The sequence below is a fragment of the Anolis carolinensis genome, chromosome 5 (genome assembly GCF_035594765.1).
Source record: "Anolis carolinensis isolate JA03-04 chromosome 5, rAnoCar3.1.pri, whole genome shotgun sequence".
In the NCBI taxonomy this organism is placed as follows: domain Eukaryota; kingdom Metazoa; phylum Chordata; class Lepidosauria; order Squamata; family Dactyloidae; genus Anolis; species Anolis carolinensis.
In genome coordinates, this window is record NC_085845.1 from 163,336,095 (window position 1) to 163,356,634 (window position 20,540).

The 20,540-nt window shown below is 39.9% G+C and overlaps 1 protein-coding gene across 3 annotated transcripts in view; it reads right to left on the reverse strand.

Moving 5' to 3' along the window:
* The window catches only part of eea1 (early endosome antigen 1), a 75,075-nt gene that overhangs the window by 21,947 nt on the left and 32,588 nt on the right, over nt 1-20,540 (reverse strand). For all 3 annotated transcript variants that reach the window (XM_008110871.3, XM_062982806.1, XM_062982807.1), the window contains 6 exons: nt 16,575-16,778; nt 13,094-13,294; nt 11,848-11,961; nt 11,189-11,344; nt 4,465-4,604; nt 3,793-4,123 (listed from right to left, as the gene is read on the reverse strand). In XM_008110871.3, coding sequence (XP_008109078.1) covers nt 3,793-4,123; nt 4,465-4,604; nt 11,189-11,344; nt 11,848-11,961; nt 13,094-13,294; nt 16,575-16,778 — 1,146 coding nt within the window. The remainder of the gene's footprint in view (nt 1-3,792; nt 4,124-4,464; nt 4,605-11,188; nt 11,345-11,847; nt 11,962-13,093; nt 13,295-16,574; nt 16,779-20,540) is intronic.

Sequence of the window (20,540 nt, forward strand, 5' to 3'; positions counted from 1 at the left end):
TTGTTGCCTTGTATCAAGCCTTGTTTCAAGTTATTTCCTAGCCTTGCTCAAGTTCATGGACTAAAGGACCTTGTCATCTCCCCTCACTTTGCCTGGCAAAGTGAGTGTTTCGGTTATTGGATTACAACTTTGGACCTTAATATTTCATATTGGACATTGTTTTCTTGGACTAATTTTGACCTTCCCTGAAAGGTCTACTTCTGGACTATTTCATACACTTGCTTTTATTAACTTTATATATTTCCTTAATAAAGATATTAGATAGAATCTGGCCTCTGTGTATGGTTATTGGTGCTCTGCAGCCTGGGTCGTGACACGCAGTGTGTTCTGTCCCCTTTCTTGAAAAGGGTGATGATGGTGGCATCCTTGAAGTCTACTGGGATTTTCTCGGTCATCCACACCTTTTCAATGAGCTGGTGGAGTTGTTGTATCAGCTCAGGTCCACCCTCTTTGAAGATTTCAGCAGGAATCCCATCAGGTCCTCTGGCTTTGTTGTTTTTTTGTTGGCTGATGGCATTGCTGACTTCTTCCAAACTAGGCAGTGCTGCAAGCTCATCCCTGGTTTGTTGTTGCGGGATTTGTGAGAGGGTCTCTTCGGCCACATTTGTGATGCCTCATGGGCCTTGTAGTCCTGTTCCTGGTACTATCGTGGCAGATGAAGATGAAAACATGGGGTTTTCGCCAGTTCAACAAGAGCCGGAGTCCCTTCACCTGCCGGATGTTGATGTTTGCCCTCAAGAATTCAGTAAACCAGGCCTTGGGCAGTACTCCCCTCCGTTTCCCAGGAAGGAATCTTATTCTAGAGACAGAGGAGTTAGAGAAGCTAATCGGAGAAGTCTAAGAATCGCTGCCAAACAACTGGCTGATTAGGTCTGCTTCCCTTGGGAAATTCTAAGGAGTCTTGCATCTGGACAGAGTTGGGTTTCGCTTCTTGTTCTCTAGGGAAAGAGATTTGTTGGCGGGAAAATGAGACCCAATATAGGTGTTTGGCGCGAGAGATTCTTTGCGGAGTCAATTGATCAGCTTCAGGAGAGAGATCGTGTGTGGACTTCGTAACCCCAGTTCCTTGCTTCCCGGATCAAGTTTTCGAGCCTTGCCTTGCCTTGCAGTTTAACCACGGACCCTGTTCCACGCTTCACGTTTTGCCTTGTTTCTAGTCACGGGCCTAGTCAAGAATCAAGTTTATTTCCAGCCTTGCTGTCAAGCTTCATTGGACTTCTAAGACTCTGACATTTCCCCACACTATTGCTTGGCAAGAGTGTGTGTTTCGGTCAAGTGGATTAAAACTTTGAACTCTAATATCATTTATTGGACAATACATTTTTGGACTATATTAGACCTCTTTTGAAAGGTCTGTTTCTGAACTATATTCTTCACTTGTTTTTATTGTTTTTATATATTTCTTTAATAAAGATATTAGATAGAGACTGGCCTCTGTGTAGGGTTATTGGTGCCCAGCAGCCAGGGTTCTGACAACATTGGAGCTGCGATTCAGCAGGTTCTGGTAGTGCTCTTTCCAACGTAGCGCAATTGATGTTTTGTCCTTCAGAATTTTGGTTCCATCTGATGAGCGTAGGGGCTGTATGCCATGGTTTCTTGGTCCATAAATGATCTTTGTGGCTTTGAAAAATCCCTGAGCGTCATGGGTATCTGCAAGGTGTTGGATTTCTTCAGCCTTCTTTGTCCACCAGATGTTCTTGAGTTCTCTGGTCCTTCTTTGGACCTCAGCTTTTGCACTGGCATAGATCTTTTTCTTGGCAGCACAGTTGGTGTCTCTCTGCCATGTTTGGAAGGCTTTCCTTTTCTTATCAATTAGCTGTTGGATCTCTTTGTCGTTATCATCAAACCAGTCTTGATGTTTCTTAGTTTGGTATCCAATTGTTTCTTCGCAGGCTGTGATGATGGAGGTCTTCAGTTTCTTCCAATGTTCCTCAACATTTTTGGGGTGTTCTGTGGGTAGATGATCCTTGAGTGTTGTTTGGAGAAGGGCTCGTTTGGAAGGCTCCTGAAGGGCTTGGGTGTTCATTTTGCGCCTTGTTTTTCTTCCTTGGAGTCTGTGTTTGAGGACGATCTTGATAGCCATCGTGGATCGGATTAACCTGTGGTCTGTCCAGCAGTCATCAGCACCTGTCATGGCTCTTGTGAGAAGCACATCGTGGCAGTGTCTGGCACGTGTAATAACATAGTCCAAGAGGTGCCAATGCTTTGACCGAGGGTGCTTCCATGATGTCTTGAGCTTGTTTTTCTGGCGGAAGAGCGTGTTGGTGATGACAAGGTTGTGCTCTCTGCATTTGGTGAGAAGCAAGATGCCATTCGAGTTGCTGTTTCCGACCCCGTCTTTTCCTATGATCCCTGGCCACAGGTCGGAGTCCCTTCCGACTCTTGCATTAAAGTCCCCCAGGAGGATGATTTTGTCCTCCTTAGATATCTCCGATAGGATGGTGTCCAGCTGACAGGAAAAAATTTCCTTGATGTCTTCATCAGCATCTAGAGTTGGTGCGTAGGCGCATATGATGGTTGCCTGTTGGTTTTTGGCAAGGTTAATTCGGAGGGTTGAAAGTCGTTCGTTGATGCCAGTGGGTGCTTCAGTCAGGTGCTTCACCAGGTCGTTTCTGATAGCAAAGCCAACTCCTTGTATTCTTCGCTCTTCTTCAGGCAGTCCCTTCCAGAAGAAGGTGTAGCCTCCCTTTTCTTCCTTCAGCTGTCCCTCTCCTGCTCTCCGGGTTTCCTGAAGGGCTGCTATGTCGATCTTAAAGCGTCCCAGCTCCCTTGCAATGATAGCAGTCCTGCGTTCGGGGCAGTGTTATCCAACAGTGTCCGTACGTTCCATGTTACAAAGTTCATTTTTCTTTTTTGGCCGCAGAGTGGTGACCCCTCTGGACGCGGCAGTCCAGTCAGGGTAGGAGAGGCAGACTATGTTTAGGGCACCTTTTCTAGCCCCTTCCTCATGTGGGAACTACACTACACAATGTGTTGTGACACTACATGACGTAGTTATGATCCACAATGTGTTGTGACACTACACAATGTGTCGAGCAGATAAAATACCGAGACAAGGCTCTTATGACTGCATGAACTGGTCTGCCTTCATGTTTTGTCACATCTGCCCAATTTCTTCTAGATTTTCATCTTTATTCCCAAATTCAGAAGTCCAATCATCAATGCAAAAGCTGATTAATAAATGTTCATCTGGCTCATATCCGTCAAAGCATCCAAGTTTCTTCTCAAAAGTCTCAATACTCATTAGATGATGTATCTGTTCACATTCAACACAAGTAATCCTTGGGGCTTTTGAACAGTTTAGATGTCTTTTATAGATTTTTTTTAAAAAAATCAGTCTTCTTATATATCTTTTAATAATGTCTTTCTGCAGAAAAATCTCCACAAATATATACAAATATATATAGAAGTGTTCCTGCACTTATTTTTTTCACAATGTACATGAAGTACACTTTGAAAATAACCAATCTTGGTTACCAATCTTTTTTTTTTCAAATGCTGTTTAAAAATGAATAACCCAAGCCAACACCCAGCATCTGAAAATAACATCTTATATTGAATATACATATTAAATCAGTGGAATGTTCAATTTAATATTCTTATGGCAAAATTAATTTCCCATGGTCAATCCCATCATAACTAGCACACTCCCCTAAATTTTCACAGAAAATACCAACAAACAACTATCATTTATATATATACATATACTTATACATATATATATACACACACACACACACATACACAAATTAGTTATACAGAAATCTGTATGGCTTAAAATATATGACTCACTATTTCTGCCACTGCTGTCTTTCCTTTCTGTTTCTCTTTTTCTAATTCATCTTTTGCTTCTTTCAAATATTCAGTGTTCTTTGACAATTTATTTTTAATAGCTTCAAGTTCCTTTAATAGAGTTTCCTTTTCTAATTCTAATTTCTTTAAGTCTTCTGTTGTTGCTTGTAATTTTCTATCTAATTCTTTATTATGTTTGTCTGCTTCTTGATGTAATTTTTCAATATCTAATTTCAGTCTTGCATTTTCTTCTTCTTGTTTCAATATCTGCTGGTTTGATTCTCCCAGAGCATCACATTTTTTTTGAAGATCTAATTTGATACTGGATACTCTGTATATACACAAATACAAAGATATACAATAATATTAATATATAATATTAAAAAGCACTCACATTATACAGCATACTTCAGGTATTCAAAGTGTTTCCTGTATTTTATCTCAATCATAACAAATGATATGAGAATAATTAATGGTAATTTTGCCTCAATAGCTACATGATGTAGTTATGATCCACAAACTACATACTGCAAGTTAAAACACAAATTATAAAATAAACTTTTAAAAAATATGCATGAATATCTTAACAAATTTCATTCTATCTTGGGGGCAGTACTTATTTGCAAGTGAACACAGAAATGAAAAGCAGTACATTTACACAATTAAGCATACATTTCTCTTTCCGAATCTAGTAGTTTAGTCAATTCTGCAGCTTTGAGATTTAAGTCTGTACATTGTTGTCTTTGCTGCTGCAGCTCCTGAAGTGCCTTTGCTTTGCTTTCTGTAATTTCCAGAATGTCAGCTTCAAGTTTCTGTAACGGAAAGTTTTTAAAATGTTAACAAATTTAATTAAAAGGAGTAGCTTTTCAAATCTGATTACAAACAATCATTCTTTTAGGTGGGATGACAATGGCTTATATATAGGCCATATTCTTTATGCTCCAAATACAAAATTGTCCATGTGAGTGGATAACATAGTGATACCTTTCTTTTTTGATGGTTCAGTGAACACATACATAAATATATTGTTTCATATGTAAAATTATTAAAAATATTGTATGTAAAACTACCTTTCAGCTACCCTGTTTCCCCTAAAATAAGACTTCTCCAGAAAATAAGACCTAGTAGAGGTTTTGCTGAATTGCTAAATATAAGGCCTCCCCCGAAAGTAAGACCTAGCAAAGTTTTTGTTTGGAAGCATGCCCGCCTAACAGAACACCAGAGCATGCAGGATTGGAAAATGTACGTACTATAGAGTGTTGTGCATTGAAATATTGGTAATAACATTAGTTCCCTCTAGAGAATTCACTGTGTAAAGAAATATTTGCCAAGTGCAGACAAATCAGTATAGGATGCTTAATGACTGTGAAGAGATGGGCCAGCTGTTACCCTGCAGTCTTCTACAGGATATCTTGTTTGTACAAAATTATAAGGAAGGGGGGGATCTGCTGAGGCAATAGCAAATAACAGGAGTACAATGTCCAACTTGCCAAGAAACCCACAAGCAGAAGCTTTTTGCAACCCGTCAGAATCCTAGCAGTGTGAAGACTTCCCTTATACTTGAGATCACTGCCATGTGCTGAGCCAAGTTGGAGGAAAGGTTAACTTTCAACCAACTATCATCTCATAGCTTCACGCCATATTTATGAAAGTCCCCACTGCTATATCAAAGTAGTCTTAATATATCTATGCACATGACGGTTCTTATCAAGGGTCTGAAAGCCAATCTGCTCTCAGCTCTCACTTTAGTCCCAATTCAGGTCAAGAATTGCTAGAGAAAGGCTCCCAACAATATGCTCATTTCTATGTTGATAAAAACTCTTAAAAACAGAGGTGTATGAACTGAAGACTTGGGGGTAGGGGGCTAAGACTGTTTGTGTAGCCCTCAGTTCCCCCAGACCCTTTTTCTGGCTTCCTGAAAGGACAAATTGCATTACCTGGAAACCTCCAGGAATAACAATTTACCTTTTCAATAGGCTGCAGGACACTGCTGCACAGTATAATATTTAAAAGAAAACTTTTTGAAACCAGAAGTGGATTTCCAGATGCCTCCACAGATCTTTGTTTTGTTCTTAAGGACTTTTTGCAACCCTGTGGCTCCAGGAGGGTGCCAGGGCCAAAAAACTTCATGTGGACTCCTTACACTTGCCCCAGAAGATTACAAGGATATCCCTGCAAGCGTCTTTCTGGAGCTAATTCAAAAACCTCTATTTACCATACAAACAGATCCCTCAAAATATAAATTCTATCAGGGATGATGAAATGCAGCAATTTATATGCAATATAAACCAATAAAATTTACTAGAAATTTTAAAAAGTACAACAACATGTTTTATTGATTAGCCCATCAGCCATATCAAAACATTCAACACATAGACATACGACATACAATGTTAAAATAAACAAGCTGTTATTAGTCATTTAAAAAAGTAATTAAATGTCAGGTTTTTAAAATGAAAAGATTCATAAAACATGAATTATTTAAAAGTCCTTGTTTTGTCTGATGTCGTAAAGACTACAAAAGCCTTTGCTTGTTGTGAAAAAGAAGGTAAAGGGTAACTATCATTCCATTTGCATCTAGACAAAGCTTCTAAAAATGAAGATTTGGGAACATGCACATGAGAAAAAGCAGTCTTTCAAGTATGCTGACCCATTTGCTTAGAGATTTACAATTAACAGCTCCACACAACTTGTATAAAAGGCTATACAAAACCTTAAAAGCCCCATGCAGCTTGGTCTGGACTATCTGAAGGACTATTCTTATATGTGAAAAGTACTCCATAGGGTGGTTTCTGTGACCCAGGACTGTCTGTGAAACGGGACTGTCTGAAACAGGTGTCTCCATCTATGAGACTGTTCAAGTTCTAAGATCTTCTGTAGTAGCCCTTCTCTCTGTCCTACAATCTTCTTAGATTTGTTTGGTGGGGATGATGCAGAGGGCCTTCTCAATGACTAAGATTGTACACTCTCTATTTCACCAGGCTTTTTAAGATACTGTAACTCTTTTAATAGTATGCTATGTTGTTTTATTGATTTTATGGTATTTTAATGAGTTTTAAATGATTTACCTTTACAGTTTGTTTAAAATAACTTTTATATTTATATTTTAATTAATGTTGCCGAAATTTTTAATCTGTATTGTTTTTATACATTGTAAGCTACATTGGGTCCCACTGTTCGGAAAGAAGTGAGAAATAAATGAAAAATTATTGCATTAAAAATTCTGAGCCTGCACAAAATGTTACAGCTCTTTTTAAAGTAGTATGAACCATTCCAATTCTCGAAGAAGCATTTTCAGCCTGGACTCGATCTTGGACCTGAATAGACATTGGCTTCTTGCTAGAACACACAAGCTAGAAAGTTCATACAAGTTGCATGTTAGTTATAATCAAACATGTTATTTATGTTACCAGGTTCTAATAACGAAAAGATATATGACAAAACTGCCTCAGATAGAGCTTTAGATACAACACTGATGATACTTGTTACGTTCAAGTCACCACAGGAAGAGACAACTTCATTTTCTCCAAAAGACAGGATTTTGGTTGGTAAGGAAATCCTCACAAAGGTGAGATCAAATATTGACTCCACCTACTTGCCTACAGAAAAAAGATTTCCCAAATTTAGGGTCTTGTTTCTATATACTGGCAAAGAAAATACAATATTCCAGTGATAGTTCAAGCCGACTTTCCGCCATCACGAAATCTGGCTGCTATGCTGACTTAACTATAAGAGAAATGCTAAGTGTAATGTTTATTGTATTTTGTGTTTTTAAATGGTAAGTTTTCATTTTATGAATATCAAACTTCACCACAATTTAATTTTTCTTCACATCCATGTAGTAAAGATAGTGGAGGTTTGGAGATTATTCTTTTTCAAGTCTTTTGTTTTAAAGGTTATTGTTTACTGCTCTCAGTAGACTGTATTCCAGATAAAATCCAAATATTTATCTTTTAACAATATTTCCAACTCACACCGAGTTGCGACTCTGGAGAACATCTCAGTCTTACCCACCAAAACAATCTTCCTAGCAGGAGAACTTCTCTGGTATGTGATGTTTGGACATCAATATTCCCAATAAGCAATAACATTGCAACTCAAATTTTTATTTCAAAAAATATTTGCTTCCTTTTGTTCATTGGTTTCTAAACAGTCATTTGTAGGCATATTGCTCACAATTCAATTTTTAAGGTAAGATACACAAACTACTCAAATGGTATACATGAATCTTTTTTAAACCACTGCTTTAAAATCTTCACTTAAATACAATTTTAAAAACTAAAACATGATAAAATGAGGCTGTCTAGTTAAGCAAGGCAAGAAATAACTACTATGGAAAGGGAAAGAGTCAACAGACCTAAAAGTAAAGGTAAAGGTTTTCCCCTGACATGAAGTCCAGTCGTATCCGACTGTGGGGGTTTGTGCTCATCTCCATTTCTAAGCCAAAAAGCTGGCATTGTCCGTAGCCACCTCCAAGGTAATGTGCCCAGCATGACTGCATGGAGTGCTGTTACCTTCCCGCAGAAGTAGTAGCTATTGATCTACTCACATTTGCATGTTTTTAAGCTGCTAGGTTGGCAGAACCTAGGGCTAACAGTGGGTGCTCACTCCACTCCCCGGATTCGAGCCTGTGACCTTTTGGTCCGCAAGTTCAGCAGTTCAGCGCTTTAACATGCTGCGTCACTGGGGGCCTTAACTGTAATGAATTAAGACCTAACTGTAATGAATTTAGACTCCTACCTTGTCAGTTATTATTACACAGAGAATAACCCATTAAGGTAGAATCATAGAATAGTAGAGTTGGAAGAGACCTCATGGGCCATCTAGTCCAACCCCCCGCTAAGAAGCAGGAAATTGCATTCAAAGCACCCTCGACATATGGTCATCCAGCCTCTACTTAAAACCTCCAAAGAAGGAGCCTCCACCACAGCCCGGGGGAGAGAGTTCCACTGCCGAATAGCTCTCACAGTGAGGAAGTTCTTCCTGATGTTCAGGTGGAATCTCCTTTCCTGTAGTTTGAAGCCTTTGTTCTGTGTCCTAGTCTGCAGGGCAGCAGAAAACAAGCTTGCTCCCTCCTCCCTATGACTTCCCCTCACATATTTATACATGGCTATCATGTCTCCTCTCAGCCTTCTCTTTTGCAGGCTAAACATGCCCAGCTCTTTAAGCCGCTCCTCATAGGGCTTGTTCTCCAGACCCTTAATCATTTTAGTCGCCCTCCTCTGGACGCTTTCCAGCTTGTCAACATCTCCCTTCAACTGCGGTGCCCAAAATTGGACACAGTATTCCAGGTGTGGTCTGACCAAGGCAGAATAGAGGAGAAGCATGACTTCCCTGGATCTAGATGCTATACCCCTATTTATGCAGGCCAGAATCCCGTTGGCTTTTTCAGCTGCCGCATCACATTGTTGGCTCATGTTTAACTTGCTGTCTACGAGGACTCCAAGGTCTTTTTCGCACATACTGCTGTCAAGCCAGGCATCCCCCATTCTGTATCTTTGCATTCCATTTTTTCTGCCGAAGTGAAGTATCTTGCATTTGTCCCTGTTGAACTTCATTTTGTTAGTTTCGGCGCATCTCTCTAGTCTGTCAAGATCGTTTTGAATTCTGCTCCTGTCTTCTGGAGTGTTAGCTATCCCTCCCAGTTTGGTGTCATCTGCAAACTTGATGATCGTACCTTCTAACCCTTCGTCTAAGTCGTTAATAAAGTTGTTAAACAGAACCGGGCCCAGGACAGAGCCCTGCGGCACTCCACTTGTCACTTCTTTCCATGATGAAGACGACGCATTGGTGAGCACCCTTTGGGTTCGTTCGCTTAGCCAATTACAGATCCACCTAACCGTAGTTTTGTCTAGCCCACATTTTACTAGTTTGTTTGCCAGAAGGTCGTGGGGGACTTTGTCGAAGGCCTTACTGAAATCCAGGTACGATACATCCACAGCATTCCCTGTATCGACCCAACCCGTAACTCTATCGAAAAAAGAGATCAGAATAGTCTGGCATGACTTGTTTTTGGTAAATCCGTGTTGACTATTAGCAATGACCGCATTTGTTTCTAAGTGTTCGCAGACCACTTCCTTAATGATCTTTTCCTGGTATCTTGCCTGGTATCGACGTGAGGCTAACCGGACGGTAATTGTTTGGGTCGTTCTTTTTTCCCTTCTTGAAGATAGGGACCACATTCGCCCTCCTCCAATCTGCTGGGACTTCTCCCGTTCTCCAAGAACTCTTCAAGATAATTTCCAGTGGTTCTGAAATAACTTCCGCTAGTTCCTTCAATACTCTTGGATGTAGCTGATCTGACCCTGGGGACTTGAATTCGTTTAGAGAGGCCAGGTGTTCCTGGACAACTTGTTTCCCTATTTGGGGTTGGATTTCCCCCAATCCTTCATCCATTCCATGTTGCTGAGGTTGAAGATGGCTTTCTTTTTCTGAGAAGACCGAGGCAAAGAAGGCATTAAGTAGTTCTGCCTTTTCCTTGTCCCTTGTCACCATCACCCCATCTTCTCCTCGCAGTGGCCCTATCGCCTCCTTGTTCTTCCTTTTCTACCAACGTAAGCAAAAAAGCCTTTTTTGTTGTTTTTTATGTCCCTGGGAAGCCTGAGCTCATTTTGCGCTTTAGTCTTTCGAAACCTTTCCCTACAGGAGTTGGCTATACGTTTGAATGCGTGTTTGACTTGTCTTAGTTTCAGCCTTTCTTTGTATGGCAAACTGTAGGAGCACATGGTCACTTGCCCCTAAGGATCCGACCACTTCGACTGTATTGATCAGGTCTTCCACATTTGTTAAGATTAGATCAAGAGTAGCCGATCCCCTTGTTGCCTCTTCTACCTTGTGTATTGCTTCTCCATGCCAACCAGATAATATAGCACTCATACTAACTCTTGCTTTATTATTTCTTTACTACACAAGTAGAAACATTTGTAAAACCAGAAGGCATAATTTACACAGTACTGCTCACAGACTCACAAAGCACCAATTTTAAGACATAATAAGGGACTTGAAGCTACAATTTCCTCCAACCACCTATATTTATACAATGAGATAAAGAGCAATCCTAGTATCTGAACACTTTCTCCCAACTCTGGAGTGAATATTCAATAAAAGAAACTACTTTGTAGTATAATTTGTTTCATGTTTGTAATTATTTTCTTGCAATTCTAGGAAAACATTTCCCCTAATCTTTACAATGTGGATAACTTTCCCCCATTTCTTCTTTTTGCTTATGCATTCAAAGGCAAATAAGCAAGCTGGGGAATAAGTTTTTCAAATTGGAAAACATTCCAGCTATCCCAACATTATCCTCATTATTATGATCCTCATGTTGACAATATTAATATGCCTATTAGATTTACACAAATTAACAAACTGGCTGAGGAGGCTTCTCAATACAAACCTTGCGCTGACCTTCCAATTCTTCTTTTTTTTGTTCTAAATGAAGATGTTTTTCTTTGTACTCTTTAAGATTAGTTTCCAACTGAGTGCAGTATTCCTGTTTGTCTTGGAGTTTAGAAGTAACCTGATCCAACTGTGTATTGACCTTATTTAGTTCCTATTAATAAACATCGTAAAGGGTAATTTTAGCAGAGAACATATTGTTGCACTATTTTCAAGTGAAAACATACTTATCCTAATTGAAAAGAGTACATGCTAGTCCCTCATGAAGATCAAATATAATAAGCGACACTATAAGAAATGGTTGAAAAAGAAACTGGTTACTCAGATTTAACAGGAAAAGTATTTTTCAACTGAATGATATGGAGCAGGATCCAATGAGTTAGTTTATTTATTTGAATGCTACATCCTTCAAAGGATTGCAATTCTCCAGGATCTTGTATGAATTCAGTAAAATCTAGCCAATAGTCCTGCAGCTTAATTAATTCACAATTTTCTACATAAATTCTACATTTATATAACATTCTTTAGCTTATTATTACTGATCTAGCAATTTAAGACAAATACAAAATCATTTTGGAGTTACACGTTAGTCAGTAGCAAGCAAGATTAGTTCGACTGATCTCGTTTTAAATAGCAATCTCTTACTGTTTCTCTCACCTGCTGTTTATCTTGTAATGCATTCTGGGCAGTGTCCAAATGATTCTGGAGATCTGCTCTTTGGGCAGCTTTTGCAGCTTCCGCTATTAGAAGCAACTCAGTCTTTGCTTTTACCTGAATAAGAATCAAAACAAATACTTCAGAATGTATTACAAATAATACACAATTGTTGTAACTTTTAGGATAAACAGGTCTGTAGCCATCTGATACCAAATCATCAATTGATACATAAAAGATGGGATTGAACAAAAATCCACCAGAGTAACTGTACATCAATTTAAGAAAGAGAAACAATTTGGCTTAATTCCAGTAGGCCAACAAATATAACTATTTTTCAACAGCTCTCAGAAAAGTTTTTTTCTCCAAGCACTCTGAACTGACTTTCAATGTTAGTAACAATGTATTACATAGTACCTCATTCTATTGTCATGTCTTATTGTTTGTTTTTCTTCAAGTCAAAACTTACTTTGAATAGAGCAAAATCAATCTGTTTAAAGGGGTATTTACAAAACTTTAGGGACTAGGGGGCAAGTTGACTGACAGTCCCAAGTTTTGAAAGAAAAAAGGGCATGTAGCCCATGAGCCTATGGGAGCTGCTATCCTAACCATTTACACAGTCTTAGGCAAAGGCTTTTCCCACTCTAATTCTGCCAGCTGTTTCAATAGTCTTAATGGATTTTGGCCCATTTAGCTTAATATTTAAAAATACTTTCTCTAAATAGCCTAATGTTCAGTGTAAATATATTTAATGATTAAAGTAATTTATGAACTTTAATAATATCATTACCTTTGTTTTAAGGCCAACAGTATGTTATTATTTGGGTGTATAGCCATGTGCATTATTATTTCTGACATCTAAACTGAATTTAACTAAGCTGGTGGTTTGCCAAACAAGCCAGGTTTATAACACAGGATTGGAAGTGTGCTTGTTTTTAAGAAACCAGTTAAGAATAACTACATTTTGTCTAGAATGAGACTCAATGACAAGCTACCATTAACCAATAGCCAGTATCTTCAACTTTCTACCCACAAACACAACTAAAGTGAAGGGAGGAGGGCACAAATGTACACTGCTCATTGCTGTCAGAATAAAATATAGTTTATCATGATAAGCACAAACAAACTTTTCTTTTCATGGTCAATTTTTTGCAGAAAATCAAGACAGACTATTGGGTTTACTAAGGTTCATTTTATACCTTTGCCCCCACCCTCATTTATATATTCATGCAGTACAAGATGGTAATACCTGCAAATCAAGTTGAATTACTTTTTCTTTACTCTCACTTAACTGACTGTTTAGCTCAGTTATAGTTGCTTCTAAGGAGACAACACGGTCTTGAGAGGATCTTAGATGTGCCTTTTGCTCCTGCACTTGCTCATGCAAATTCTCTAGAGCCTGTTTATGGCTTTCTGACTGGTTTTTCAGTTTTTCTGTCAGCTGAGTAACCTACAAACAAAAGAAAAGATGCATTAGAAGGGAAAAGATTATTTCTAATATGATGGATTAACTGGCTATGAACTTCTCCTTTAGAACTTCTACAATATACTGTATATATACGTGGCTAATATATAACATTTAAGGAGAAAGGGGGAAAATAGTTAATTCAGGAAAGCTTATCAGTTCCTTCTTTTCTCTTGGTGGAAAAAATTTTTTTCTTATCATAAAAAAAGCAATAACCTAAGGAGAAATTTTCTATTCTTTTTTCAATATACAAAAGATTTCTGAAATGTAGTTATTTTTATTTTGTCATAGTTACCAATAGCAGGAATGACTCCAGGAATTATTTTCCCAATCAATGTATTCACATAAATATGAACCTTTTCTGTTGCACTCGTTATTTGGACACTTATTACTGCAAGACAACCATCCTTAAATACCAAGATATCCCTATATCTACACACATAATTGTTTGTGTATATGTGGCAGAGGTGTCCATTTACACAAACAGCCTCCTGCCTCCACAGTGCCAAGGAGCCACCAAATCCCTCCCTCCAAGGACATTGCAGAATACAGTGAGCTACATCCCAGTGTTCCTTTCTCTCTCAATTGGCATGGAATTTGCATGACCCTGCCCACTGCCTCTCCCTTAACCCTTTGCTATTCTCTTCTATGACACACAGCAATTGAACATACTAGAGAGAGAGGTTTGGGGATTTATAGGAGTTGTAGGGACTGAGATGTATAGTTCACTTGCAATCTAAGAGCACTTACAATGACTAAGAAAGGTACATGCTCTGGCCAGGGAACTAGAGAATAATAATTAAAAAAGTAAAATTTCCAAGCACTTGCAGCTTTAATGGGCCTCAGGACACCCAAAATGCTAATTTCTCTACTGGGTTGCTGTGAGGTTTTTGGGCTGTATGGCCATGTTTAAGTAGCATTCTCTCCTGATGTTTTGCCTGCATCTGTAGCAAGCATCCCCAGATTTCTATTTGCTTGCAAACTTCACTGCCTTTTCACCTCCAATATTACAAGTGCTACCAAAATTGCTAAAAAGCCATCTTTCCCTCACAAAGGTCACTTCAATATCTCCCAGGCAGATATTATACCTACAACTTTTGCTTCCCACTGGATTTCTCATTACCACTGATCTACAAAGTGATTTACTCTTGTGGTGCTCCATTTCTTGCCATTCGCCCTGTGAAATTGGATTATCTATAAACAGACACCGAAACAGATTATGCTGCATGCCAAACTCTCAACTTTGTCTATGAAGGATATAAGTAATCACCATGGGGCTCAAAGTCTCATTTCATGACGCCTGTGTTTTAGGGTTGTCAATTAGGTCCCAGTTTAATATCAAGAATACAGAACAATCAGGCTTTATCATTGATGCTGGGACTTTACTGGCAAAGAGACCGTGATGCACAGAGTGCTGTTTTATACCTTTGGGTTGTTGAAAAGTTAAAACTGCCCTCTGAAGCCATTTTTTTGTTTATTGTCACTGTATCAGTTGTTGTTTTCCTACACATGTATGGAAGGAAAGCACTTCGTTTAAAGCTATTCCTGACTGCCTAATTTTGGGCTACAGACAAAAGAAGGAACTGGGGAAAGACAATCTGACATCATAAGAATGTGTGGCCTTCACCAAGTTTTGATTTGTACCTTCCATGTACAGTAGAGTCTCACTAATCCAAGCCTCGCTTATCCAAGCCTCTGGATAATCCAAGCCATTTTTGTAGTCAAATGTTTTCAATATATCGTGATATTTTGGTGCTAAATTCGTAAATACGGTAATTACTACGTAGCATTACTGTGTATTGAACTGCTTTTTCTGTCAAATTTGTTGTATAACATGAAGTTTTGGTGCTTAATTTGTAAAATCATAACCTAATTTGATGTTTAATAGGCTTTTTCTTAATCTCTCCTTATTATCCAAGATATTCGCTTATCCAAGCTTCTGCTGGCCCATTTAGCTTGGATAAGTGAGACTCTACTGTACTGTATATCTAAATCTGTCCAGGAAGTATGCAGTATGAGGCAGCAGTGTTGCTATGGACACAATGGGAATGACTGCAAGTGTTGCTAGGTTAGGTTATCTCTCATTTCTACTGGTGTTATTCTGATATCCTGCTGAATAATAATAGTAGGATGATCAGGCTGCTTGACTATCCACAAGACATATACTCAGCATTTACATGACACATTCACTAGCAAAACACTACAACTTAGTTCCATTTAGATATATTTAATTATTATTACAAATTCAACATTACCAAAAATAATTCCGATACTCTTATTATAAATGATAACTGCAGCAAGGATTGTTTATGCTTACTATTGGTAACAAGAAGAAATTCCCACCCAAGATTCATAGATTACAAAAATGTTGCACATGGCAGCGGTGGACAAACTGTTCAGGCTTATGCAATTGCCAGATCCTTCCAAATTTGAAGAAGAATGGCATTCGTTTATTGACTATTTAAAAGAAGATGAAGAAAAGAAAATGTTGGGTTTTCTATAGCATCAAGGGAAAATTAGTAATACAATGATATAGGAATAACAAGAAAGGAAAAAAAGAGAAATTAGTGACAAGAATAACAGGAATCCCAATGATATCCAAGGGATCCTGGAAAGTTAATCTACCAGGGATAAGAAGTTTTATGACAAAAATAATAGATTTTTTGGTTATGAAGAAGACAGCAGAGACAGGGTAAGGAAGCATTAGTTAGGGCTTTCTATTTTCCATTTCTCAACTTTTCTATATCCTTTGTTTCAAGACACTGCACACCCGTTTTTCTATCCTTCTGTTTTAGATTAGAAAAGAAATGCTCTTTTTTTCTCTTTTCTTTTTTAACATCATAGAAGCCTTTTTTGTATTAGATAACAATGGAAGAAGATGAAGATATTATTATTATTATTAGTAGTAGTAGTAGTAATGCCCCTGTTCTATATCCACTCTTGTACCCTTCCCAATTCCTCATATACTTGCAATAAAAATATGAAAAAAGAAAAGAAAATCCTTTGTTCAATCAGGAAATAAACTAGAGGTTGAAAATCTCTAGAGGTTGGTATCCTGGGTCTACCAGGAAGTCACAAAGTGGACTACTGCACTCTCTATGATTGCTATAGGATCTTTTCAATTAACAGTGGTATGTTACAAATATTGGAGTGGCGGGGGGATGCAGCTGTCCAAAGTTCTACGGGGGGTTAATGTGTAGCCTTTTTCAAAATTGTCTATTTTTTCTATATGGATCCTGCAATTCTGCTACTGCAAATTTCTTACCTGTTCTTGCAATGTGTGGTTCTTCTCCTGTAGCTGATTAAGAACTGCTGTTTCTCCTTCACCAGCTTGGATTTTGGCATACAAATCCTCCCTCTCTTTTTCTAGTAAGGAGATATTCTCTTTACTCTTTTGTAACAGGGCTTCAAGGTTTTGAATTTTTTGATCCTTATCTCCTATCTGACGTAGCACTTGCTCCAAATCATTCTGGAAGGGAAGGTACAATAGCTTAAATTAATTATGAAATGTTTAAATACATGTATTTATTTACTGTATTTAGAGATTCCTATGACAGAGTTAACATTAAGAATTAATTGAAACAACTCAAGACTCTTTCAATTAAAAAGAGGTATATAGTATCTATAGCTATTTACCTAAGGTTTTTTTTACCAACTAACAGGTAAAACACTGAAATGAGAAAAATGCAATGCAAAACAAGAAAATTTAGTTAGTCAGCCTGTTATGATTGAGCCTCATGGCTCTGTTTCTGACAGACGTGGGCGTAAGACTCCTCGAGAGTCAGATACTCTCGAGGAGCGAGAGAGAAAAAGACTACGAGACATATTTGCAGCACCATCTGACGAAGAATCTTTCGAAGGGTTTACGGAAAGAATGGAGGAGGGGCTGGTTAGCTCAGAGGAGGATGAGATGGATTGGACTCGGGTAAGGGAGGAATTGGGTGCCACTGGCCATGATGGGACAGAAGATGAATGGGGACCTTCAGGATTAGACCCATGGCTTAGCTGGAGGGATGGGACGGGATCCACAGCTGGAGATGCTGTTGGGCGTAGTCAGAGGTGTTCCAGCTCTGACGAGGAAAGTGATGAGGAAACGCCCGGGTTAAGGAGGACAGCTGACAGTGATGAGGATTTGTAACTGGCATAAAATGGGGCTTGGGAGCTATTGCAAATTGCGTCGGGCAAGGTAATCTGGGCAAACGCTTGGGATTCGTGTGTGTGTGTGGGACGCTTCCCTGAAGACTTGTGTGCTTTCCTGTGCTGAGACGTAAGTTGATTGGAATCCAGGGTCAGACGGCGGGAGGGATTGTGTGGGCATTTGTTTGTGCAAACCTGTGCTTACTCTTATTAGCTTGACCTTCCGTCGTCTTCTTGACGGACGCCATCTCCTGCTTTGAGAACTCGGACTGAACTGACCACGGCTTGTCTTCCCCCCTTCTTGGACTTGGAAAAACTACAAACGTCTGCTTCTGGCTTTGATCTACGGAACGGAACTGGTCTACTCTACTGCTAAAATCCCTGGCTGATTTGTTCGTGTTGGAATCCTGTCTGCTGTGTGTGTGGGAGCGACGCAAGTTACTCTAAAAACAGTGTTGGCAGCAGAGAGGAATCTGCTGCCAATTAGTTGCATTCTTTGTATCTTTTGTTCCTTGGCTTTCGTTTTGTTTATACCCAGGCTGAAGAAAGCAGTTTGTTTTTACCCGGATTAAACTCCGGTTTAATCCGGTTTATCTTTTGAACATTTACTTTTGCCCCTTTTTGCTCCTAAAGGCAAAAATTGCCTGGCCCTTGTGTTTTACGGGCATTTTTGAGTTCTGTAATCTAATAAACTCTGTTACTTTGAATCTTGTGGCGTTCTGTCCTTGACAGATTGCCCGACGCCCATAAAAGGTTTATTGCAGCAATAAACCCGTCAGGAAGACGATGGATGAGTTAAGGGTCAAATTAGACCAATTGCAAACGGCTTTTACCGTTAGCCAAACAGCTCATGCCGTGAAAGGACATGTTTTGACTCCTGAACGCTTTGACGGAACCAGGTGCAAGTTGCCAACCTTTTTGGCACAAGTGGAGCTTTATTTTTCTCAGCTCAGTGCTCATGCTTTTCCTACAGACACTAGCAAGGTGGCCTTTATTTTGAGTTTGTTGACCGGTCCCGCAGGACAATGGGCCACTAATTTAATTTTGGGAAATGACCCAGTCAAGGACAATTTGAATAATTTCAAAAAGTTGTTAACTGATACTTTTGGGGATCCTCTCCGCACGGAGAACGCTGGGTGGGCTCTGTATCGGTTGAAACAGGGAAAGGGGACTGTTTTGGATTACTTAAATAAGTTTAACCTGTATCGCCACCAGCTGGATTGGGGGGAAAATGCATTCATGCTTTTATTTACTGCCGGGTTAAGTGATATGCTCCAGGATGAATTAGCACGCTTGGAGCCGGCTGAAAGCTGGGACGCCTTAGTAGCTAAGGTGCTGCGTTTAGACGCAAGGTTCGAGGCTCGTAAACATTCAAAAGCAATGTGTGCGCCACCCATGCATGTAACCAGGGCACCTGTGGTGATGGGGGAAGAGCCCATGGAGCTTGGGGTCTTTAAAAAGCTGTCTACAGAGGAAAAGAGCCGTAGGAGGCAGCTGGGCTTGTGTTTGTACTGTGGGAATGCTGGGCATTTTGCCAAAAATTGTAATGTGAAACCTTCCCAGCTTTCGGGAAAAGGCCAGCCCTAGTGCGACGTGAGTCCAACGCACTAGGGCTCCTCAAGCAGTCAACTGAGGGGAGGAAGCATGTTTTCGTACCCATTACATTATCTGTTGGGGGAAAGGAACTTGTTTCTACTTTGGCACTGCTGGACTCAGGAGCCACGGTCTCCTATATAGATATGGAGTTTGCTAAGAAGCATGGCATTCCTAGAGTGCGCAAGGCATGCGACGTGTGGGTGGAAGGAGCAGATGGGAGACTGCTGGAGACTGGGGTGGTTAACCAGGAAACCTCAGCAGTAACGTGGGAGGTGCAGGGAGTAACGGGAACGTTTGTGTGGGATATTACGAGCTTGCCTAGATATGATGTGATCCTGGGGATGGATTGGCTAGCTGTAGTAAACCCACAAGTAGATTGGGCAACACGTAAAGTGATCTTAAAGAGGCAGGATTGTTGCACTTTAAATGTTACTCATCCTGATATGGAGGGAGTGCCTGCTGAGTATGGGGAGTTCTCTGATGTATTTTGTAAAAGAGAAGCGGACAAATTACCACCGCACAGGCCATATGATTGCGCCATCAAGTTGGCAGAAGGTGCGAAACTGCCAGCAGGGAGGCTGTATGCCTTGACTGTACCGGAAAGGCAAGCTTTGCGGGAGTTTCTAGATGAAAATTTAGCCAAGGGGTTTATTCGCCCCTCTAGTTCTCCAACTGCGGCACCAGTATTCTTTGTAGCCAAAAAGACTGGGGAACTTAGGCTGGTCTGCGACTATCGGATCCTAAACAAATACACCATTCGGGATAGGTACCCGCTCCCTTTAATCTCGGAACTGTTATCAAGGGTGCAAGGGGCTAAGGTCTTTACCAAGCTTGACCTGCGGGGGGCCTATAACTTAATCCGTATACGGGAAGGGGATGAATGGAAGACGGCATTTAACACGTGTTTCGGATGCCACGAGTTCCGAGTCATGCCTTTTGGGCTTTGTAATGCTCCTGCGGTCTTCCAGAGGTTCATGAACGATGTGTTCAGGGACCTAATTGACCAATTTTTAGTGATTTATTTGGATGATATCTTGATTTTTTCTAAGGACGAGAAAGAACATCGTCAACATGTCAAGCAGGTTCTGCACCGACTGCGGGCTAATGGGCTTTTCGCCAAGGCTTCCAAGTGCGTCTTTCATGTGCCTGAAGTGGAGTTCCTAGGTCATGTAGTGTCAGGTAGGGAACTTAAAATGGACCCACATAAGGTTGACGCCGTCAACTCATGGCAGGAGCTGAGGACTAAGAAGGATGTACAAAGGTTCTTAGGTTTCGCTAATTACTACCGGGAGTTTATTCCGAATTTTGCAAAGCTCACGGTACCTTTGACGCAGCTTCTGCGCAAGAAACAGCCATTTGTGTGGGGGCGGGAAGCTCACGAGGCGTTTCTACAACTTAAGTCTAGTTTTCAATCGGACAACATACTAACCCATCCTGATGTTGACAAACCGTTCGTGGTAGAAGCGGACGCTTCTAGCTACGCGTTGGGGGCTGTATT